Genomic DNA, 24,813 nt, shown 5'->3' with positions numbered 1-24,813 from the left:
AAAAAAAATCACGCTGCCCACAACTCTCTAGGTCATCTAAGAAACAAACTATAGTTTAAAAAATATTTTATTTTCAATTATGTATATGGGGCAGGTGATTTACAGGTCATCAGCTCCTTTAGAGCTAGAGTTGCAGGCAATTTGTGAGTCACTTGTTGGCACTGCAACTCTAATTTTGGTCCTTTGCAAGAGCACAAGTGCTCTTAACTACTGAGCCGTTTCTCCAGAAACTAGAGACCCATGTTGACATATAGACTCCAGACAGAAAACCAAAGTGGAACAAAACCGAAAAGAAGTGAGTAAAACACTTTGAGTGGGTGGGAAGCTCATTATCTTAAGTGTGCTGGAGAAATCACTCCCTTCTAATCACAGTGACCAGACTCAGGCGCGGCTCTGAGGCCCTTAGCAGCGACGATAAGCTCCATGTGGCGAAAGTTCAAGGAGGAGTTTGCGGCCCCATCTTGAAAGCTTTCAAGACTTATCCTGTTAGGAGATGGCTTGGGTCAGGGAGCTGAGGGGAGCACCGAGGCCCCAGTCCTAAGTGAGCTTTATGGGGCAAAGACAAGGCTGGGTCCTGAGCTTTGCAAGCCATTCCCAGGAGCTGGGGGTCGGGATCCAAAATCTGGCTTATATCTCCTCCCTCCAAATTGTGGGGATTCCTAAGGTGGGCAATATGGGCTATGGCGCTAGGTAACTCTCTGCTCACATCAAAGGTCTGGCAGTTCTACTGGTGGTCCAGTCTAGGCATGGTTCTGGAAGGTTCCGTGTGGCATACTACTAGCTGCTCAGTAAGACTATCTCACAGGCTCAGGCCATTTGGTTAAACAACGTTTTGGTGCCTTAATTTCCATAGAGAGGCATCTTGCTTCTAGAGAGAGAATCCATCATGGTGTTCCCCAACATGAGGGCTTTGAGTGACATGATGACAACATGCCTGGTATTTTCAGCTTCCCTACCCAACAGTCTCAGGGACAAAAGCCCAGGATCAGGTGTCCAGTCCACAGAGGAAGAAAGGACTGTGCCATAGGAGGGTGAAGATATCTCATGAGAACAGCAAGCAGAAGAAACTGAGGCTTCATTCCAAGAGGTAAGATATGTGGCATTCTCTTCCCCTTCCGTGCTTCCCTGATACCGGGGACCCGGGAACTGAATGTGGCATTCAAATGGCAGCTCACCCCCAGAGGGAGGCTCCTAGTCCTTTGGTCTGGAGTTCTATAGCTCCAGATCAGCCTCTCTTGCCCATAGCCCACCCAGAATGATCCCACTGACCATGTAACTGTTACTGGTGTCTTTCGAAGGCATAAACACAGTAAATATTTGAGGTAACCAGGTAAAAAAATATGTCCATTTCATTTTAGTTCTGAGAGAATATTTATTAATTATTGCTTTTAATACATTTTAATATTTGTGGGCAAATGTGTTTTTTGAAGAAAAAATTAAAAATTCGGAGAAGTGAAGAGAATCTCTCAATAATTTCAAGACTTGGGGATACTCCTCTGAACATTCAGAGGCACTATCTTCTAGACAAATATCAGGGACACCTTTCAAGAGGCCTTAAAAGCTCAGCAGCAGATCTTGGGACAAGTTCATCAAGCAAGGGGTCTATCTAAAAATAACAGCCATATCATAGAAATTCCACATTGTGTCTCCCACTCCTCTTAAGTTATCATAAGTTCTGAGGACACAGGACTTGCTCTCTTGAGTGGCCACAGGTGGCCAGAGAAGAGTAATAGCCACCTTGGTAGGGTGAGAACTATGCTTTGTGAATGTCCCAGTTCCCACATCTCTCCAGCATTGGATATTCATCTATGTTTCTCAAATGTGCTATATGCCTACCACCCTAGACACTTGAATTTGATGATCTTAATAGTTAACCTTGTGGAAGTCAAGAGAGGAAATCTCTGTCAGGGAACTGCTCTGTAAGTGCCTTAAAGGTGAATATGTGGAGTTGGGGCAAAGGGGAACAAGGAAGTTCTAAGCAATGGTCTTGTCTTACTTTTTAATTGCTTGATAAAGCACCATAACCAAGATAGCTTACAAAAGAAAGTACTTATCTTGGGGATCATGGCTCCAGATAGTTAGGGTTAGTGACCATCTTGATGGGGAGCATGGCAGCAAGCAGGCAGGCATGGTGAGGAGCAGTAGCTCATCTATCCATCCATCTATCTACTTATCAATCCATGTATATATCAGTCACCACATCCATCCATCCATCCAGTCATACCAGTCATTTATTTATTCATGTATCTTTCAATCATTTATATCATGTATTCTCTCTCTTTCTCTCTAATTACCAACCTACCTATTTACCTACAAATCACTTCCTGGCATTTACTATGAGTTGTTACATTCTGTGAGTGAGGTTGACCCTTCTTTAATATTTATTAATGTTAATTGATTTTAATGTTTTAAATGATGAATGTAATTTATAGGATCCTGTGAGAACCTATATAGTATGGATTCTTTATCTGTCAAATGTTGTATATGCATTCTTCTGTCAAGCATGTAGTTTTTAAAGCCAAGTATGTATCCCCTATGGAGTTGATCCATTCTAATTTTTCATACCTTGATTCATTTTGGACCATGCTTGTGATATTTTCTTCTGCCCAAAGTGCACTCTTCAGAATTCTAGCAGAGATGAAGTCTTCCCTGTTTGTCATCAGTTTGAAATATCTGCATTTTATTCAGGTGATAGGGAGTATTTCTTCTGGATTCTGCACTCTAGGTAAATACTCTTTTTCTTTCAAGGCATCAATCCACCATCTTTAGTTTCTTCTTTTGGTTGAGAAGTCCACTGCTAGCTGTGCATTGTCTGTGGAATGGTTTTATCTCCTGTCACTGCTAAAACTCTTATTTTAGCATTTATGTTCCATCATTTTACTGTGATGTTTGAAGTTAAATGTTGCTTTTTATGGATCCCAGAATCCACTGGGCTTTGATGATCTTCCTAGAAAAATCTCAGCCATCATTTCTCAAGCATGGTTTCTGTCTTACCTTCTTCTCTTTTTCTGACAACATGAAAGTGATGTATCTTAGACTTTCTCTTCCACTTTTGTGTGTGTGTGTAGATATACATGTGTAGTCATGTTCTTGTGTGTGCACATGCACATGTGTTCCTGTAGGCCAGGCACATGTGTTTCCTGAAGGCCAGGAAACAACTTAGGTTTGTTTTCAGGTACATTTTTTTTTCTTGAGGCAGGGTCTCTCATTGGCCTATACTTTGCCCAGGAATCTGGTTGGGTCTGCTTCCCAGAGCTGGGTTTGAAAGTGCATGCTATCATGCCTGTTTGTTTTTTGGTTTTGTGTGTGGGTTATGGAAATACAGCTCGGGTATATGTATGGCTCAAGTCTTCATGTTTGTGTGACAAGTGCTTTCCCAGCTGAGCCATCTCTCTGGGTTTGTTTGGTTTGTTTGTTGTTTTTTGTTACTGTTGTTGTTTTGTTGGAAACAGGGCCTCATTGTGTAGCCCAGGCTGGCCTGCCCTGGTGATACTCTTGCCTCAGCCTCCTGAGTGTGGGCTTACAGTGTGCACCACCAGGCCTGACTTGCATTCTTCTGCCTTTAATAACTTTTGTCTGTCTGTGCCACAGGTGGATGCATTGTTCAGTGGTATCATTGCAAAATTTCTAATTCTTTAAATAACTTCTTTGTTAAAGCTCAATTGAAATATAACCAAGTTTTAATAAATTGCACATCTTTAGGACATATAAATTAAACAGTTTTGACATATATCCTTAGGACACCAATAGTAGAACTAAGATCATAGAGAGATAATCACTCCCAAAGTTTCTTCCATCTCTTTACAATTCCTCTCTTCTGTCCACTCTGCCCCTCCAATTCCAAGTGAGCCTCAAATGTGCTTTGTGTCATTGCATATTTGTTTGCTTATTCTAGACAGTGAGAGAAACAAAATCATACTCTTTGTGTGTTCTTCTCTGAAGTTAGCTTTCCCAGTCATATTAATTATTCTGGGGGTTACCCATTCACTTGCTGTAATAAAACACGATAAAAATTAAGAGATAAAAATCAGCTAAGGGGAGAAACTTTATTTCAGCTCACCTTTCCAGATTATAGTCCCTCACAGAAGGGAAATCAAGGTTGTAGCAACTTGAAAGCAGCTGTCACATCATATCCATAGTCAAGAGCAGAGAGAAATGAATGCATGCACACTCATATGCACACCCATATGCAACTCACATGCACACACTCACATGTAAGTCACATGCACACACTCACATGCACACTCATGTGCACATTCACATGTACACACTCACATGCACACTCACATGCACACACTCACATGCATAGTCACACACACACATGCACACTGACATGCACACTCATGCACACATTCACATGGATACACTCACATGCACACTCACATGCATGTTCACTCACCTGCTTGCTTGCTTGCTTGTGCTCAACTTGATTTCTCTTCTTATATAGTTCAGGGTTCCATGACTAGGAACTGGTGTTACCACAGTGGGCTGGGTTTTCCCACATCAACTAACATAATCAAAACAAGCCCTCAAGGACAACCTGCGCTAGAAAAATCCCTCATGGAAATCCACTTCCCAGGTTGTTTTAGGTTGTGTTCAATTGCCGGTTAAAACCAACCATCACGGGCAGAAGAGACGGCTCAGTGGTTGAGAGCACTGGCTGCTCCTTTAGAGGTCCTGAGTTCAATTCCCAGCACCCACATGGTGGCTCACAACTGTCTATAGTGGAATCTGATGCCCTCTTCTGACATAAAGTCATACAGGCAGATAGGGGATTCGTATAAAGAAATAAATATTTAAAAACAAAACAAAACAAAACTAACCATCACACCTATTTTGTGTGCATCAGTGAGTTATTCCTTCTTTGTTTCTGAGTAGTGTACCACTATGTCACCTTTGCTTACATGCTCCCTGAGGACAGATGTGTGGTTTGTTTCAGTTGGGGCTGTCATGAAGAAGGTGAGCGTAAATGGTCAAGTCTTAGTGTACACGCATGCTTTTAGTTCTCTGGAGTGAAGCCCCGAGAGATGAGTGGCTAGACTGGGAGTTCTTCAGAAGCTGGGCAACTGACTTCCAAAGCTGTGCACTCGCTTTCCATCTGCAGTAGCACGTGTGTGTAAGAGGCCAGGGTCCCTACAGGTTTGCCCTCGTCTGCCAGGCTCGTTCTTTCCTGTTGTCTTTTTAGTAGGTGTGTCATAACAGTGTGCAATGGTTGGAATTGGCGTTGTCCTCACGCCCATTCACTCACGCGTTCCTTTCCCGGCTCACGGCTCTGTGAAGTCTCCGTTCACGTCTGCTCTGTGAAGTCTGTTCATGTCTGCTCTGTGAAGTCTCCGTTCACCTCTGTTCTGTGAAGTCTCCGTTCACGTCTGCTCTGTGAAGTCTCTGTTCATGTCTGCTCTGTGAAGTCTCTGTTCACGTCTGCTCTGTGAAGTCTGTTCATGTCTGTTCTGTGAAGTCTCCGTTCACGTCTGTTGCCCCTTGGAAACACGCGTGCCCATTCCCTCACGCGTTCCTTTCCCGTCTCACAGCTCTGTGAACTCTCTGTTCACATCTGTTGCGCCTTGGAAACACGTTGCCTGCACTCTCATGCTGAGTTTTGAAGATTCTCTATACATTCTCATTAGACACATCCTTCACCAAGTAAGACATTTCCAAGGACTTTCTTCCAGTGTACGGCTTGTCTTCGTTTAGTTTTAGTTATTTACAAATGATTTTTTTGAAATTATATCATTTTACTTTTTCCTTTCTTCCCTCTGAACATTCCCATCTAACCCTTCTTACTCTTTTTCAAATTCATGAACTCTTTTTTTTAATTGTTGTTAGATACATACATACACACATACTACACACACACACATCTAAATACATACATTAATATACACACATACATGCACATACACACACATGCACACACCTAAATACATACATTAATATACACACATACATGCACACACCTAAATACATACATTAATATACACACACACGCACACACCTAAATACATACATTATTATACACACACACGCACACACCTAAATACATACATTAACATACACACACGCACACACCTAAATACATACATTACTATACACACATACATGCACACACACACACACACCTAAATACATACATTACTATACACACATACATGCACACACACGCACACACCTAAATACATACATTACTATACACACATACATGCACACACCTAAATACATACATTAATATACACACATACATGTACACACACGCACACACCTAAATACATACGTAATACTACACACACACGCACATATACACACCTAAATACATACATTAATATACACACATACATGCACACACCTAAATACATACATTAATATACACACATACATGCACACATACTACACACACACACACACACACCTAAATACATACATAATACTACACACACACACGCACATACACACACCTAAATACATACATTAATTAACACACAAGCAATACACACACACCTAAATACATACGTAATACTACACACACACGCACATATACACACCTAAATACATACATTAATATACACATATACATGCACACATAAACACACACACCAAATACATACATATTAGATACAAGCAATACACACACTCATATACATCCACCTAAGTAGACACATATTACACACAGACATACACATACCTAAATACATACATATTACACACAGACACAACACACACCTAAATACATACATACTACACACATACATGCACACATACATACACACACCAAATACATACATATTACACACAAGCAATACACACACCTACAGACATACACACACCTAAATACACACACGCGCACGCACACACACACATCCAAATACATAAATATAACGAGTTCTGTCTGCATAATGCTACTTGTATAAACCTTTCTTTTCAGGGCTCACTGTTTGCTACTGGAAATCCAAATGCTTCCCCCTCTCAGTGTTCCTTATTTGTAGAGCTGAGGCCTCCTGGCTCTCCCTACCCATGTCAGCACGTCTACTGATGATGTCCTTGCTCAGCTGTGCTGCTGAGATTCTGAGAAGCCTGAACTTATGCCCCTACTGTCTTAGTCTTCTGAATGTGGGACGTAGGCGTGTGCCACCATGCTTGGCCTGAGTTGTTCTTTTTGTCTATGTATTCGCTTGTGTGGGTACTTGGGATTAAACCCCAGGGCTGTATGAACACTGGCCGAATCCCTGAATCCGCTACCACTGTGCTGTCATCCCCAGTCCCCACTTTCTGTTCTCAGAACGGTGTGTTTTAAAGAGTGATCATCTTTAATTTTGACAAATCCCATTTTCTCCCTTTTCAGTTTCCATTGAGCATGCTCTTCCGGCGAGAAGTTGGAAGTTTCTTACTAAACATGATCACGCATTTCCTTCTGTCGTTCTGTACCTTAGGTTTCAAATTCCAGCCTCTTCAAATTCTGTTTAACTTTCATTTTTGGTGTGAGTTATAGATAGATGCTCTGAAGGCATCTGATTGCCCTAACATGACCTATTTGTTCATTTTGTTGCAACTATCACCCTATTTTGATTACACCACGAGACCCCAGGACTTTCTATGTGAATTCAAGGCACTGTGGTGCTTCTGTTACAATAGACAACGTCTGCTTGGGGAGACAAGTAGGTGGGGACCTTTGATAAGATTTTTAAAGGAAAGTCAGTGGAGGAATGGAGAAACCGACAGTGTCCAGCCTGGAAAACGTCTTCCTGGTAAGTGGGAAGAAGCGTTGAGAGGGATCTCACGGGACTCTGTGTAAGGAGCAATGACTCCCTCACACCATGCCCATCAGGGCATACATTTGCCCAGGCTTTTATTTGAGACATAAATGTGATCAATGTTCCCTCTTCTTGACCAGGAGTCCGTAGCCTCCCATGTGATTTCTTTTTCGTTGACATCCTGTTTTTATTGGTCTGATTTTTAAAGATATTTTTATTACATTTATTTGTTCTGTGTCTGTTGAGGTCAGAGGACAAAGTGCAGGGTGGGTGCTCTCCTTCCGCAGTGTGGCTGAGCACGGGATTCGGGTTGTCAGGCTTCCAGACAAGCGCCTTCACCTGCTGAGCCATCTTGCAGGGCAGGCCTATTGATTTTGAAATGTAGTTGTCCATGGATATTATGTTTTATCTCCAAGTAGTTAAACTAATTTTCAGAGCTGCTTGGTAAAATTCTGCTTTTCTTCTTTTCAACCGTGTGTGTGTGTGTGTGTGTGTGTGTGTGTGTGTGTGTGTGTCTGGGTGTGTGTGTGTGTCTGTGTATGTGTGTGTGCGTGCGCGTGTGTGTCTCTGTGTGTGTGTCTGTGTGTTCGTGTGTGTGTCCCTCTGTGTGTGTGTGTGTGTGTGTGTGTGTACACGCATGTGCATGTAGAGGCCAGAGATTGCTATCCAGCATCTTCCTCAGAACTTTCCACCTCATCTTTTGAAGGGGCGGGGGTCTCTCACTGAACCTAGAGCTCATGAACTCCGCTTGGCTGCAGGGCCAGCATAGTTCAGGCACCCCTGGCTCCACCTTCCCAGCACTGGGACTGAGACTCCCACCACTAATGAGCCAGGGACTCCCGCTGCTCACCCTGCCAGCCTTTTTGCCCTGGCGCTGAAGATCTGGGCTGAGTTTCTGTGCTTAGCATGGTAAGTTCCTTCCTGACTTAGCCATCTCCCCGTTCCCTCGATCTTTCTTTTCAAACCACACTTTAGAGATTGCCTGGGTTTGTTCTCCATGATCCCAACGTTTGAAGTTTCCATGTCTGCCTCTGTTGTACATATTGACTCTGGCTTACAGCGTCTGGATTCCTTGTGTTCATGGTACAGGGGCTTTGAGACTTGAGCTGAGAGCACCATTCTCCATGTAGAGGGGAGAATACCCTGGTTTGCTTCTGCTAACACCTGTCAGATTCCAGGCGAAGTGAAGTTCTTGGCACTGAGGTCTTCCCGGTCTCAGTCTCTATGAGTCAAGAAGGTCTCTTCTCTTTATAAAATTGGCTGGAGGGATTTCTCTGCCTTCCCTGTGCTGCAGGGTCCAGGGTTGGGAGCACTCATTTCTCAGTCACCTGTGTGGTGACTGCATAGCCTGCTGTGGCCTCAGCTCTCTAGAGCAGCAGAGACTTCCACGATGGTCCTGTCCCACCTGAGCAAGGGGACACATACAGAATCCACCTGGTCTGGCAAAACTATCAAGATGAAAACAATCTTACCCATCCAGATTTTCTTTCTTGTGAATTTATCAATACATTTAAATATATTTAATTTCTAAGAACAACTTAATTGGGGCTGGAGAGATGGCGCAGTGCTTAAGAACATTGGCTGCTCTTCCAGAGGACCCAGGTTTAATTCCCAGCACCCACATGGCAGCTCACAACTGTAACTCCAGTTCCAGGGAATCTGATCCCCTTATCCAGACATACTCACAGGTGAAACACTACTTTACATTAAATAAAAATAAATCATTAAACTAAGAAAGAACAACTTAATTGTATTTTCAGCGTAAGAAGGGCAGTGACTGGACTAAAGTGCTAGGTCAGGGTTTTCATTTAATTTGCTGGGACTTAACATTAAGAAGATGTTTTTTGCTGGCATGGTGGTGCACACCTTTAATCCCAGCACCAAGAAGGCAGAGAAAGGCAGGTGGATCTCTGTGAGTTTGAGGCCAGCCTTGTCTACAAAGAGAGTCCAGGACAGCCATGGTGTTACACAGAAAAATCCTGTCTCAAAATAACAAAAAAGGAAAGGAGGAAGAGGAGGAGGAGGAGAAGAAGAAGAAATTCTTACTATTTTTTAAGCTGTGCTTTTGCTGATCTGTCCAAGCCAGTCTCAAGCTTCGATCCTCCTGCATGAGCTCCTGAGAGCTGGGACGTGTGAGAATTTGCAGGTTTTGATATATCCACAAGGGTTCCTTGTCTTCTGCAGCTACCTGTTGTTGGTCTTGTCAAAGAAGTCTTCCCTAACTTTCAATCTCCCAATGGCACGAGCATAGGAAGACTTCCTCTGATATTTTTCTCACATACGTAAATATATATATATATATATATATATATATATATATATATATATATATATATATATGAGAATTTGGTCTGATTCTTGTGATGCAGACAACCAGGAGCATGGATCAAATGTGATTTTCATTTGTTGTAGGTATGATTATATTTCTGAAGCCAGGTATATGTTTATATATTGCTCATGCATATTTCACATGTAGAGATTTATTTTATTGGAAAAGTCTAAAACATGTGGAATTTACAAAAAAACCTCGCAGACCTGTATATAAATAGAGGGTCCCTCATCTGTTTGCTATTTTTAGCTTCTTGTTTATACTTGAAGCTCATATTGGGATTTCTATTCTGTATTCTCCCTCCCCCCGCCCTCCCTCAGAGCCATAATGGAAATGGCTGTTTCATTAATGAGGCTACACATGTTAAAGGATAGGGAGTCAAAACCACGGAGTCCGTCTTGAGTGTAGAAATGAAAACACTTCGTGCTTGCATGCCTAATTGCTTCCATGTTAACTTGAGGCCTAGATAGTCACAAAGTTCTCAGAATCCATCTGTGCCAGGCCCGCCGCAAGCACTGGACCATGGAATTAGGCTTTATTGATTAATTTGTGGCTGTGTACAAGCATGAAGTGCACAGAGCTTTGGCTGAGGAAGCTTCCAGCAAGCCCAAGTGAGGGAAGAGAGTGAGGCTGTGTGGGAGAAGGGTAGTCTTAAAGGGCACAGTCATCACTGGAGGAGTGTGGCTCACCCCAGGCACTGAGGACAGGGTTCTCTCCCTGAGGGTCTTCCTTGTGTATGGGCTGTTCTTCAGTTATGATGCGATTTATTCAGAAAGAGGAGTCTGTGAGGTGCAGAGATACAGGCAGGTAGGTAGTGGTCCTGAACTCACGTGGCCCCTGCTGCACATGTGTCTGAGACCCTGTGGCTGGTCACCCACAGGACCAGAGCTTTAAGCATGGTCCCAGACAACTCTCAGCTTTAACCTTTGCTTTGCTATGTCCTTGGGGCTGTGAGAAGAGCTGGGAGACACAAATGGCAGCATGGGGTGGGGGGGGGGTCTTTGCCTGTGTGAGCACATGCGAGGCTGGCCTGTACACCCAGCTGGCCGTTCTCAGCTGTCTGAACACACAGAGATGTTTAGAGTAAGCAGGGCTTGATCCAGGGCTTGATCCGTTTCAACCATTGTCATGATTCACAGCAACAACCTCAACCCTCCCTTTTCCTGAGTGAACCAAGGGCCTCCAGGCCAAACCGAAGGCCCCCGAGATCAAGACCTTAACCTAGCAGTGTTCCAGAATTCCTGCTGGCCTGGCCTGGGCGAGAAATGCTCACCATGACTGGTCTGCATGAGACCAAGGAACAAAGGTATCAAGATATACACAAAAAATAGAGAAGAAGCTTGCTCAGAGCCTAGGAGTCTAGTTCAAAGTTCGAGTTCTGAGGAGCTTCTTTTGAAAAGCCTAAGTGAGGAAATGGACCAGCTCAGTGTCGACATGGGCTTGGAAAACTGAGTTGATCTTAAACTCAGCCTTGAGGACACAGAAAATGAGAAGGGACAGAGCCAACCTCACGTACTGGGTTCACACGTACTTAGTATCAGTCACATGAGAGCTTGAAACCCTTCAAACCTAAGTAAGCATTTAGAGGAGGAGGCCACTCACCGCCAACCCCCGGATGGGGCACTGTAGAAAGAGGTGCTTGAGGGGAGGGTTTGAGGGTTTGCGACGGAGGAGGGTGACCTCCTAAGAGAACAGGAAGGCTATGAGGGCAGGGAAAGGGGAATGGAGATATGCCGGGATGAGTCTAGCCTCAGCCCGCGCCCCTGGGCCTCTAGAGTGGGAACTGTACTCACTTAGAGCGAGTGTCACTGAACAGCCTCACCCCACACCACCCCATCTACCAAAGGGGGCAGAGGGGACATGGGTGGTTTCCTGAGTCCCTGCTGACCCAGAAGTAGAAAACTTAGACGTTGCCTCACAGCGTCTGGCATGCCTTGGGGGTCCCTGAATGGCAGGAGATGAAGAACTACCCAACCAGGCTAGTTCCGAATGCAGCTGCTTGGGGTGGGGGGTGGGGGTCTACACACAGACCCCTCTGAGAGGAACAGAGAGAGGTAGGCACAGCCCAGCCCACAATAGCACCGGGGGTCTTGCAGGCTCTCCTCAAGAATGACAGCATCCAGACTCCACTTTGGTAAGACTGCCTCGGGGCCAGGACCTGTCCTGACAGGCCCCATAGCAACTTTGATTGAATGACGTCCCCAGGGTTCAGGTTAGGTGCTATTCTTCATGTTTGCAAGCCAGCAGCAGTTACCCGTGGTCTTGGGGGCAAAGGTGACCCTGCACACTTACTGGCAGCCTGCTCCCAGTAAGCCTTACTTTCCTTCCTTCCTTTGTCTGTGTGCTTTCATATCAACTCCAGGGGGCTGGGGTGGGGGTTGCGATGCGTGAACTAGCAGCCTGCCCTCCCGCCGATGGCTCTTCAGGGAATGTGTGGTCTTGACAAATGGGAAAGGGGCTTCAGGGTACCTCTACCCCAACCCCCAGGGGTGACAGACAACTCCTGATCCAGCCAGGGAAGTAAAGCTTTTTTCCAAATGTAGACACATGAAGGATGAACAAAAGGCCGCTTTCTTATTGTTGGTGCTAGAAAAGGGTAACATTGGAGAGGGTGCCCTATCCCTCAGCCCTTATTTAAAATGCTGCACTCAGCCCCTGTGAGCAGGTCCGGTGTTGGCAGAAGCTCAAAGGAAGCGTCACCCCCTCTCCAGAAAGTCCGTGCAACTCCATGGGAGTCGAGTGCTTGGGAGCTGAAGCCTGCACAGGGAGGAGGCTCCCACAAGCATTTGCAAACAGTGCAAAGAGCTTTCAAACCAGTTTAAGGCATATGGCAGTGAGCCTTTATCTCAGTTTGCTTACCTGCCAGATATGGGTGGTAGACGTGACAGCTGATCCACTCAGGCCCTACCTGCCTGCCAGTAGAACATCGTGAACCTACACCCTAAGGAAGAGGTACAGTGGCATTAGCAGAGTACTGCTAGATCGGTGGCCTGCTTGACAAAGGGCAATAGTACAAAGTCCCGGGGACAATTAATTAATGCGAGCGGACTCCCAGGCTTTTCTCTTTCTCCATCCTTCGGATTTCTTCCCTCTGGGTTGTGAGTGAGTGACATTTTGTTTCAGGGACCACTAGATCAGATGATAGGGAATCTTTGCAGACCCCAAGACGCAGGCTGCCAACACCGCCTATGGTGGCTCTTAACACAATGGTAGTTTACATGCTCGGTAGCCCCACGGGGGCGGCAGCCCTAATATGGTTACATTTCCACTTTTGCACAAAGTTCTGTGCAGTGATCTGTTTAGCAAGAAGCTAAGGACCTGAATCTAACATCAGTATCCACCTGCAACATTGCTTCCCTAAGCTGGTCCTCTGCAGTATGAGTAGCACCTAAACACGATTTCAGGCTGGGGATGTGCCTTACGTGGGCAGAGTGAGTGCCTTGCTCACATGCGTGAAGTCCTCTGCTCCAGCCTGGGCATCACGTAAACTAGGCACTGTGGTCCTGTGATTCCAGCACTCAGAAGGTTGAGGTAGTACCTCCTCAGCTATGTAGGAAGTTCAAGGCCAGACTGGGCTCCATGAGAGCTTGTTTCAAAACAAAACATCAAACCCATCTCGCTTCGTCCCTGCACAGCCTGTGGGTGGGCTATTTCCATCCTCACATTCTGGGGTTAGAAGGTGAGTTGGGGGGAGGGGGGACCAGGAGAGGTGATGGGGGTGGGTGGGTGAGGAACGGATCAGCTACTTCACTTCCAGCCCCGGTGTCTCTGGCTTTCCTGGCACATGCTTTTCGACCTGATGTACTGCTCTGCCCCACAGATATGAAGGAAGCTTCTGGCAGAGAGCCAAACGACTGTGCAAGCCACCCTGGTTGCCAAGAAGAAGCTGTCCCCCACACCGACTTGAGGGGTTGGAGCCCCGAGGGACCCTTGGGAAGGTTTCATCAGAAGTGGCAGGTGAGACTTTCCCTGGCGGCCAATCCAGGCAAGGAGAGCAAAGGCCCTAGCGTTTATGTCGGGACAGGAGTAAATGGACTGGTATCAGGTCAGATCCAGAGGGGTCACATGTATGAAGGGACATGATGAGGTTTTTATCTGTGAGACAATCAGCCCCAATCTGTGGGAATGCCATCGGGTAAGACGTCAAGATGCCAGTCTGGGCCGTGCAAACACATCCTTGGGCCTGGAGACAACAGGCCCTGTAAGGGTTCCCTTGGGGTCTGGGGGGAATGATCGGGAAATGTGTTCACTGAGAGACCTCCCCCCGCCTCCCCCCATCCGTAGACAGGAAGAGAGCTCAGTTCCTTGCACAATGCTATCATTGTAAGGTTCCAGGGAGGGGGCAGTAAGGGCTGTGGTTGGCGTCAGAGCCCTGGGCAGGTATGATGGTTCTATGAGAGACACATGTCCAAAGCTTACCGGGGCAGCATTGAGGGCCGGGCCCAGAGAGAAATGCAGCCTGAACTCACAGAGGCTGCTTCCTGGAAAAGCGATGTTTCAAGCTCCTGTCCCTGAGCAGCCAGTACAAGCCAGTGAACTTTCTGAGCCACCATGTCTCCTCCCTTTCTCCCAGCAGTGATGACTCCAGCCTTGGTCTTGTTTGCAGAGGGCTTGACTGGGAAGAATGGAGTCGCCTGTGAGAGGCTGTGGGGCCCATCTGGCCAGTAACATCTCAATTACCACATCTTTGCATCTGGTTGTTGACTGGTTGGCTCAAGGGCTGACCCTGGGCTTTGTCCTTAGGACCCATGCGGGGCAATTACTCCTCCATCTCTGTACAGCTCCAGCACCTCCTACAGGCAAATGGCACTTGCTCCACCCCTCTCCTACCTTACCCTGACCCCCAAATCTTCCCTCCATGTAGACAGGAAGATGAGACATACCGTTCTGTGGCCCAGAGTCAACCCAATGTAGGTATTCAGTCTCCCTGCTGGATGGCCAGCTGCAGATGGCAAAATGTTGTTTTTGCTAAAGGATCTCAAGGGGAAGGATGAAGGAACTCAGCTCTTCTTTCTCCATTGCCCATGGCGCTCACCTTCGTCTATATCTCTTTGTTCTACTGTGCTGGGTGATACCCTCTGTGGAGGAATCTCAGAGCGACACGTGGGTTTGCTTGTGTATATTAATAGGAGAAAGGCCTTCCATACAAGGCCACAGGATGCTGTGTGACTATGCTTTCTCAGTGGACCTTCATATAGACAGTATTGATGGCATCCTCAGGGCATGCCTTTTCCCATTCCTTGAGAGACTTGCGTCTCATTGTTGGGAACCCAGATCTCAGGGCCGTGGAAGCGGAGGAGCTTTAGTCAGAGGAGTCCCACATTAAAGTGGCCCCATGTAGGAGCCATGGCCCCTACTGCCTGGCTCTTTCTTACTTGTCACCATGTGCCCCGTCTTCACGTGTTCCCATCAGGATTTGGTTCTAGGGTTTTCCTTCATGTGGCGTGGAGCTCCGGGAACATCCCTGATTGGACTCTGCCAATGAAGCGGTTGGGGCTAATGGTCGTGGCTGTCTATGGGCAAAAGGTTGACATCAGTCACAGGTGAAACAAATGGAAACGGCTAATTGCTAACAGTTCTCCTCCAGCAAGGAAGCCATTCTCATTAGTCTTTGTAGGAAGTTCCCTTTGGAGACCAGGGACTCTTTTTCTGGAAAGGTGGGTGTGCCTTTCTGGCTGCGTATTGGGCATATGCAGGAGACTGGTCAGGAAGCAGGAATGTGGAGCAGAGTGTAGGAGCTGTCTTGTGGGGCGGTCCAGTTAAGGGTGTGGCATCATCCATCATGCCCATTGGAGGTAGGAAGCTTGTACTGCTTCCCTATATAATGCTATCACAAGCCCGGTGCTTTCTCTCTCCTCACGGTTCTCCCAGGCAACCCCAGAGCCTCACGGCCCCACAAAGGTTCAGAAAGAAGTTTCCCCTCCTGTTCTTCCAGCCCCGCGATTCTAGTTTCTTCAGCCTGTGGCCTCACTTTCCCAGGAGCTGGCTCCATTGTCACATGACCTTAGGTAAAATCACCCGGCCTTTTTCTTATAAGGACACCTGTCATTGGGTTCAGAGTGCTTGCTAACCCTAGGGCCACCTCGTCTTAGGAACCCTGGATTAATGAGCTCTGCAGATCCACCAGCATCATTTTCACAGATCCCCAGGGTTGTTCAGCCCAGTCTAACCCCACACAAGTGATTGTTAATGTCTTTCTGAACCAACAAAGGGCCGGCGGTCATCAGTGTGTAGAGAAGAGCATCACCTGGGGTCTCCTTGATAACAAACACATGTGGCAGAACATTCCAGTTAGTCTAAGCCGTCAAAACAGAATCACAGGGCTGGGGAGATTGCTCACTAGGTAAAGTGCTTGCTGGGTAAGGGTGGAGAGCTGAGTTCAGTCCCCGATACCCAAATGAAAAGCCAGGCATGTAATGTCAGCACTGGGAGGTACTTACAGGAAAATCTCTGAGGTTCACTGAGAAGCCAGTTTCACCAAATTGATGAGCTACAGGTTCAGTGACAGATCCTGTCTCAGAAGGTAAGGTGGAAAGTAATTGCAGGGGATACTTGATGTGGGCTGTGGAGACTTCAGCTCAGCATTTCCCTAGAGTGTGCCTAGCCTTACCCTCTGGCTCCAGTCATGGACTGTCAGCTAAAGAAAAGAGCAGCTACCCTCTGTAGCCCTTCCTAGGCACATTTGGGAAGTGTTGGCCCTGTTCATGGGGCATGGGCTGGCTTGACATCGAGATACAGAGACATAGGCTGATCAGAGCAGTCTTAGAGAGCCACCTTATCTTTAGTCTCTTTAAACGCTCCTCTCAACCCAGCAAGATGTCTGAGAGGCCCAGACATCTCCCCAGGTCCCTCCACTTGGGGGTAATCTGTACTCTACAGTCCAAACTCAACAGTAGCCTTCCATGGCTTTGGCACAGTCCCAGGAACAAAGCTGTGAGCTAATGAATGAGACCAGGTCTCGCCAGAAACCAAACCTAAGGATGGGAGCACTAAGTTAATCTTTCAACCAGAACCCAACTCCAGGCTTGCACCCCATGTAGGTAATAGTACCCCAAACATCCTGCAGGACTCTCGGGTGTCTGATATCTTTTGTCTGATATTGGATGGGGTCCCTGGTGCCCATTTTCAAAGGAAGAGCTGGAATCATGGCCAGTGCGGGGCAGGCACAAGCCTGTAGAGCTAGGTCTGCACACTGACCTGGGAGAATTCGTCATTGTGTGTCTTTATTGAAGTGTCAGAGGGGTGACAGGGCAGCCCAGCAAGCTGGGGTTGACAGAGTGTGATGGACACCTGAGTTAGGGGATCGGAAAGCATGTCAAAATAAACACTGTTTGGAAACCAAAGGCCAAAGGGTTTCATTATCACTGCTCGCCAGTGTGACCACGATAGAGAGGGGAAGGGCACTCCGAGGTGAAAAGTGAGCAAGACAAAACTGCTCTAACTGCAAGGGAAGCCTTTTCTGGTGGTCCAGCATTCATGAGTGACTGTGCCAAGTGTACTTGACAGAGTGGGTTCTGGAGAGACCTGAGCTGATGCCGAGTGATCAAGATGACATAGGAGTATGCCTGTCGCTATGTGTGCAACTGTGCTGTGTGAGTGCTTGCAACTGTATTGTGACTGAGTGTGTGGCTGTGTGTGGCTGTGACTGAAGGTGTATCTGTGGCTGTGGGTACCTGTGACTGTGTGTGTATCTGTGGCTGTGTGTACCTGTGGCTGTGTGTGTCTGTGGCTGTGTGCACCTTTGGCTGTGTGGGCCTTCAATTGTAAATACATGTGACTGTGTATGTGTGCCTGCAACTGTGTTTACCTGTGACTGCATGTGTCTGTTTGGGGGTGATCGAGGAGGAGCCATATCCCTAGGCAGAACAATATGTGGTGACTTGTTGAGGGCAATCCACGAGGCTGTGACTGGAGAAAATTGGTGGAATTAAAAGAAGAAATTGAGAATCCCATTACTTTGGAATGAAGGATTTGCTGGTTGTAAGGCAGGAAAACCATGGGTTCTTGCTCTGGAGGCTCCCAAGAAGTAGACATTTCTAAATACTGGTCAAGACCATGAGTATCCAAGGATAGTTAGATTTATATGTTTTCTTAAGACTCTTCCCATCAATAATTTAGGATGAGACAGAGTGAGAGAATGTTTTAAAAATATTTTTAAGATGTTTTATTTCTCTCTAAACCATTCCAAGAGCTTGGAGCCACTCAGGTTAACAGATGGTATGGGATGAAGCCATCTGTAAGCAGAGGGCCAGGAACTCACAAAGGGTGGAGCCCAAGGCACACCATGCTACACTGGTTCCTGGCTATAAAATAGTCAAGGGAACAGAGCCTTTTCTTTTAGTTTCTTAAACCCAAACCCAATATTACCTAAGCCAACTTTTGAGCAAGGCCAAGGAGGGCTCTAGAAATTTCTAGGTGGATACAAGGCTTTTCAGGCCTCCTAGTACAGAGTACAGTAAATGTGAACACTGTGTGTGTGTGTGTGTGTGTGTGTGTGTGTGTGTGTGTGTATGTGTGTGTATCCAATCATAGGAAACAGTTATGTAGATTTAATCTAGTAGGATTGAACTACCTCATTCAAAAGACTGGTTTTTAAATAGCAAGTCACTGAATATACCAAGAAAGCAAATGTCTACCTTATAATCCAGATGGTTGGGGTGCCCCAACCATGAGGGTGGCTGCTTAGCTTGCAACAGGGGAACCTCCCCAGCTCCCTCCAACAAGCTGAATGCTGCCAAATGTAGCCCATTCTCTCTCCTTCGCTCTGCCCCTGCATGCCTTCTCCCCGCTTCCCTTTAATTTGTCCCCCTACCTCTCCACGTCTCTCTGCCTCTCGTCTTTGTCTCCATCCGGCACTCATACAAGCTCTTCAGAATAATTTTCACAATAGTCATTCCTTCTCCACAGTAGTACCTTCTGCTCTTTCCGTTACCCATCACCTAGAGAGGTGGAAACTTCTAGAAATAGTTTGTAAGTTCCCAGCCACTTTTATAACACTGTATTGCTATAAATATTTCAACTTTGTTTCTAGTTAATCTCTTTATGGACCTGATTTGTAAGCCAAGCACTGCTTGTAGACAATGGTGTCCAGTTACACACAGAGTCTCTTTAGTGCTTGGTACTGTCTGGAGTCCCTGTCACCTGTGGTGGGTCTTGCAACATATTCCCTGTGAGTAAGGGGACAGCTGTGAATTGATTGTTGAGTGAAAATTACAGCCAGGATGTTGAAGGTCATGGAGCTGATGGAAGACCATGGGAAACCCACCTCATTTACACTCATGGGGGGAGTTAAGCCAGGCGAAAAGCTAGCAGGAGAAACCCAGCAGGGATGACAGTGAGGAGAAGCTCGGGGGTCTCAGGCTGAAGAGAAGCGCCTCAAAGAAATTGATGAAATCCTGAAATGTGTTTAATGAAGGGAAGAAACCCTCCATCCTTCTAAGGAGACTTGCTACGGAGTCAATTGGATGTGAAGGCAGCCCTTTGGGCCCCTTGTAGTTAGGTGTCAAAAAGGGCTTCATGTTCATCAATACCTAATTGGCTCTTATTGATATTCCTACTTAATGCAGAACTTGCTATTATAACCTGTAATAGTAGGGTTACTTTTGTTTTTAATCTTTGTGGGCTTATCATTTCAGTTTTTGCTGTTGTTTTTTTTTTTCCCCCAACTTTAGGCTTCATTGATTTTCAGGACAAATTATGAAAGTTATTAATTCTCTTCTACATACAGTGAGATCTTGGCCCCCCATTGTTCACTAATGCATCATAGGTATGTTCTCAGTGGCCATGCCCTCAGACTGGCCATGCTGGTGGCCTCTGCCTTCAGTTGCCTAACTCTGTGTAAGCTCTCGTGTCCACAGAGCAAACACTTGGACACAGTGTTTTCAGGACTTCACCATCAACTGAACGTCACGTACGGCATAGTCGGAACCCAGTTCCCATAACTTCAACACTGAGCTGGAAGGGGGTGTAACCTAACAGTCAGGCATGTGTGAGACCTTGGAGCGGACTCCCAGCACACAACAATAAATAAATAGCTAAATATAAGTAAATAAGTAGTCTAAGCAAACATAGTGGCATATGCCTGTAATCCCAGCTAGTAGGACCAGGGGTTCAAGATCATCCTTGGCCATATAGACAGTTTGAGGCCAGCCTGGGATACAGGAGAGCCTGCCTTCAATAAATAAATAATTGGTATGTAAGTAAGATTGAATAAGACCAAGTATAGGCTTGGATATTTGGTTTCTGGTTCTGCTTTCAAGTTGTGTCAATCATGAAAGAATTCGTACAGCAGGTGTCTAGTCTGGCAGTGGCAGGGTGGCATAATTCAATTTCACAGAATCATAGTCTTCAATCTCAGGGCGCATCAGCTGTCACCTCATTTTTACAGATGAAAACTCTGGAGAGATGAAGGTAGCTAGTGCCAGCCTGTGAATACATCTTTCATCTTCTGTAGCCTCTACTACACTGTAGTGGGGAACCAGAGTCTGGAGAGGTGGGCTTATCCTTTCCAAAACTAGCCCCTAAGGCAAAATAAATAAATAATCACCCATAATGAAAGTTCCCTTTGAAAATCCGATCTTGGGTATGAACTGTACGCACACATGATAAGCTCCACAAACAGCGTGTTGGCGGATGAGCTTAAAGAAGGGGAAAGGCCATATGGCCATCCGCCCACCTGGGTGGTTCTGAGGCTAAGCAGTAAATCCAGCCACAGAAGGCAGGGTCGTGAGGAGGTCTCAGGTGTCTTTCTCCTCTCTAGCACAGGCTTTTGGTTTTAGCACTAAGCCTCAGAAAGGCCTGTGACATCTTAATGGAGTGGTTTGTTGTGATGGGGATTAGGCAACATAATAGAGTTTCGGTCTTCCTGGGTCAGGGAAGGGTGAGCAACAGGTGTCATGATGATGAGAGACGTCATTTACATGCATATGTGATGGGGACCAGCCATCCCCCTGCACACTTGAGTCTTCTTACCAGCTTGGAAATGGGGTGAGGGGGGCAATTTTCCACTAAGTACCAACTTGAGCCAGCTGGAGCCAGCTAGCTCAAAACTGACCTTTCAAGGCCATGGGGGAAGTTCACCAGCTAAAGCTTGTTCTGAAAATGATTTTCCTGATGTGTGTCCCAAGTGCCCGGTCTCATTTGAGAAGCCTGCAGGTACACCTTGTGCGTACACATGAACATTCAGCTACAGGCTCTTGTGTTTTATTCCCACTAGGAAAGGCAACTGAAGGGACTGGGAGAAGACACAGTGAGCGCTTTTGTGAGGACCTGAGTGTGATCCCCAGCTGGGGCTGGGGCTGGAGAGGTGGCTCAGCACTTTAAAGCCATGGACCTGCTCTTATAGAGAGGACCTGAGTTGGTTTCCCAGCATGCATCTCAGGCAACTTGCTCTTGTCTGTAGCCTCTGTAGGCACCTGCCCTCATACGAACAAACCCTTACCCAGACACACGGCACTTTTTGTTTTCCTTTTAAAAAGCTGGGTGTGATGGCGTACACCTACCCCAGTGCTAGGGAGATAGAGACAGGAAGATCTCTGGAGCTCACTGGCCATCCGGCCTCATTAGGGCCCCACGTTGTGTCAAAAGACAATGGACAACCCCCCAGGGTGGCCTCTGGTCTCCAAGTGCGTGCATACATGAGTACCTGCACACACACACACACTCTCACACCTACACCCTGCCCCCGTGTACACACAAAGGGAAAAAGAAAAGGAAAAAGCAACAGAAAACCCCATAAATCTGTCCAAACAAAAGGCTGCGTCACCCCCAGAGAGGCTGTAGACGTGTTTTGTTGTGTGACACAGTGCATGCCCTGCGACAGCCTTGACATGCTGCACCCGGCTTTCAGAGCACAGTCTCGGAGATGGGTGCCACCTCCCTGGGACTTGTCTGCATTTCCAGTGGGACATTCTCTTCTCGGGGAGATGGAAATGAAGCCACTTCCAGCCTCATTATCATTCGCCTAATATCGCAGTTACTGACCCAGGGTTGCAAAAAAGAATCTGGTAATTAGCTTGGACCCAGTTGTCGTGTTCCTATGCACATCTCTCTCAAATGGATGGCATCCGCTCTGATTACTATTATTATTATTATTATTATTAGAGATTCCTTGCAGTAAAAAGGCCTTTTCCATTAAGTGAGCTCTGTCCTGTTTACTCTGGAGCTGGGGCTGGGGTGCATTAGAACGTTCTGTGGTAGAAAGAGCACACTTATATTTCCTTAGAAACGAATTTTGCGGAAGCGAAGGGAGAACATTGATGTAATGGACATTAATTATTCGAGTCCCCCCCCCCCTTCTGGGTGGATTGGAAGGCCTGCCGTTCTTCTCAGTACACAGACTAAAATTGGAACCCTGAAGAGGAACCGAGTGTGGTCCTGTGCCCAGTGACACATCTGAAGTCATAGTGACTGAAGGAGATGTTTTATGGAATGATAAGGAATACATTGGGTTTATGGGCTGCAGTTTCCGGCAGGCAGCATGGCTTGTGGCAGTAAACACGGTGATGTTCTTGCTGTATCTCTAAAGGGAGTCTTTAGCAAATGCTCTCAGAATTAAGCTTAGGAGACAGCCTCTGCAGTCTAGAAGGCTCATCTGTGTCTATACCTCTGGGCAAACTTGGGGGGAAGAACTCTCCTCCTCATTGTGCAGACAGGGGAAACTGAGACGCAGAGAAGTGTGTCTAGCAACTTGCAATGCAATCACTCAGATGCAAAATCTGGTGGACAGCTTAACAGTGGGTTTTATTCAGTCCAAACCATTCCTGTGTGGTGTTGAACCCGAGTGGGTGGTGGGTGGCGATACACACCTGTCGAGGAAGGATTATTGCGAGTTTGACTATGGAGTAAGACACTGTCTCAAAAAGCAACAAAACAAAAACACAACCCAGTTCTGGACACAGGGATCTGGAAGTGACAGTGTGTGCCCCCTGCACCCCAATTCCTGCTGGAGCACTGGTGGTGCTCACCAGGTACATGCGTTCAGATGGGTCTGCAGGGAGCTGGGGTTGAGACCTTGTCTTCCAATTTAGAGAGAGACACAAACAGAGAAGAAAGCAAGAAAGAAGAGAGAGAAGAAAGAGGAGAGAGGAGGAGACAAGAGAAAGAAGAGGAGAGAAAGAGGGGAGAAAAAGGAGTGTGAAAGGAGTGAGGAGAGTAGTTAGAAAAGAGACAGAAGGGAGGGAGGGAGGGAGAGAGAGAGAGGGGGGAGGGAGAAAGGGAGGGAGGGAGAGAGAGGGAGAGGGAGAGAGAGAGGAGGAAGGGAGAGAGAGGGAGAGGGAGGGAGAGAGAGGGAGAGGGAGAGAGGGAGGGAGAGAGAGGGAGGGAGGGAGAGAGAGGGAGAGGGAGAGAGGGAGGGAGGGAGAAAGAGGAGGGAGGGAGGGAGAGGGAGGGAGAGAGAGAGAGGGAGGGAGGGAGAGAGAGAGGGAGGGAGGGAGAAAGGGAGGGAGGGAGAGGGAGGGAGAGGAGGAAGAGAGAGAGGATCCTTTCTCCTTAATGACTTCCATAGTCATGGTACCACCTCCAAAATGTTGTCATAGAAGAAATGAGGCTAAGGCTTGGGCAGTCCACCACCCATCCAACACCTCCTCTAGTGAAAGCAGAGCTTGGAGAATGGCATAGACCCTGCTCTGTGTACCCCCGAGCGATCGTGTGATGCTTGTATGGAGCCCAGAAGTTCATGTTGAGTCTTTTCCAAGTGTTTGCCCCCTTATTCTTAAGACAGGGCTAATCACTGAAGCTTGAAGATTCAGCCAGGCTGGCTGGCCAGAGAGATGCCTGTCTCTGCCTCCCAGGAGCTGGGATGGGAGGTGCAGGATGCTCTGCCTGGCTTCTACTTGTCTGCAGGGATGAACCCTGGTCCTGTGGTTGTGTGGTAACCATCAAATCATCCCCTCAGCCTCCAGCTACAGTTTCAGCAGAGACTTCCAGATTGCTTGCTAATTAATATCGGCCCGTAGCATATTAGAAGATCCTTCTGCCCCTTCCTCTCATCCAGCTGTGTCCTCTGAGCCCCTGAGATGTGGGGCATGCTGCCCCAGGAACCCCTAAACCCCGGGCCTCTCTGCTTGCTTCTCGACAGACCTCCTCATTCTCAGAGTTGTGAATGTCATCACAGGCAGAAACCCAGAGCTCTGCTCACAATCTTTTTCTGTTTAGATCTCAGAGAAGTTTCTCCTGAGCAAACTTGAAGTCCACAGGGCACAATTTGATGTTCTTTCCAAATATTAATTGATTTATTCCCCAGCAGAAGCATGATGTCTCAGCCCTGCTCGGGGACAGTCTTGTCACTGTTAAGGACACAGAGCCACACAAGACTTCCTCTGTGCCTGGCCAATTCATTAGACCGGGTTAGCAATTTGCAAAAGAGATTAATTGATTTTCAGGCTGCTGAGCCCTGAGTGTTAGTCAGCTCTCTCCTGGCAGCAAGCTCTGAGAAGCACTGCCTACCCCTGGGAACCCAAGAGGGCCAACATCAATGTGGAAGGCTGGGGGCAAAGATGGGGGGGGGTGCTTCCCTTATCATCACAAACCTGAGCTTAGACATGGCTTCTGGATCAGGGTTGCATGCAGGGCCCCCAGTAGGGACTTCTGGGGTAAAATGAGAAGGTTGGCAACAGAAAATGTGGATTTCTTAAGGTGTGTGTGTGTGTGTGTGTGTGTGTGTGTGTGTGTGTGTGTAGGAGGAGGAGGAGGCCAGAGGGTTCTCAGATCCCCTGGAGATGGAACCCTGCTGTGGGTGTT

The 24,813-nt window shown here is 46.8% G+C and overlaps 1 protein-coding gene across 1 annotated transcript in view; it reads left to right on the top strand.

Moving 5' to 3' along the window:
* The window catches only part of Znf831 (zinc finger protein 831), a 62,939-nt gene that overhangs the window by 4,600 nt on the left and 33,526 nt on the right, over positions 1 to 24,813 (top strand). The window contains exons 2-3 of the mRNA XM_051185218.1: positions 948 to 1,087; positions 13,895 to 14,031. Coding sequence (XP_051041175.1) covers positions 948 to 1,087; positions 13,895 to 14,031 — 277 coding nt within the window. The remainder of the gene's footprint in view (positions 1 to 947; positions 1,088 to 13,894; positions 14,032 to 24,813) is intronic.

The sequence above is a fragment of the Phodopus roborovskii genome, unplaced genomic scaffold, assembly GCF_943737965.1.
Source record: "Phodopus roborovskii unplaced genomic scaffold, PHOROB, whole genome shotgun sequence".
Lineage (NCBI taxonomy): Eukaryota > Metazoa > Chordata > Mammalia > Rodentia > Cricetidae > Phodopus > Phodopus roborovskii.
Note: the sequence above shows the minus strand (reverse complement) of the source record. Positions and strands in the feature narration are given on the sequence as shown.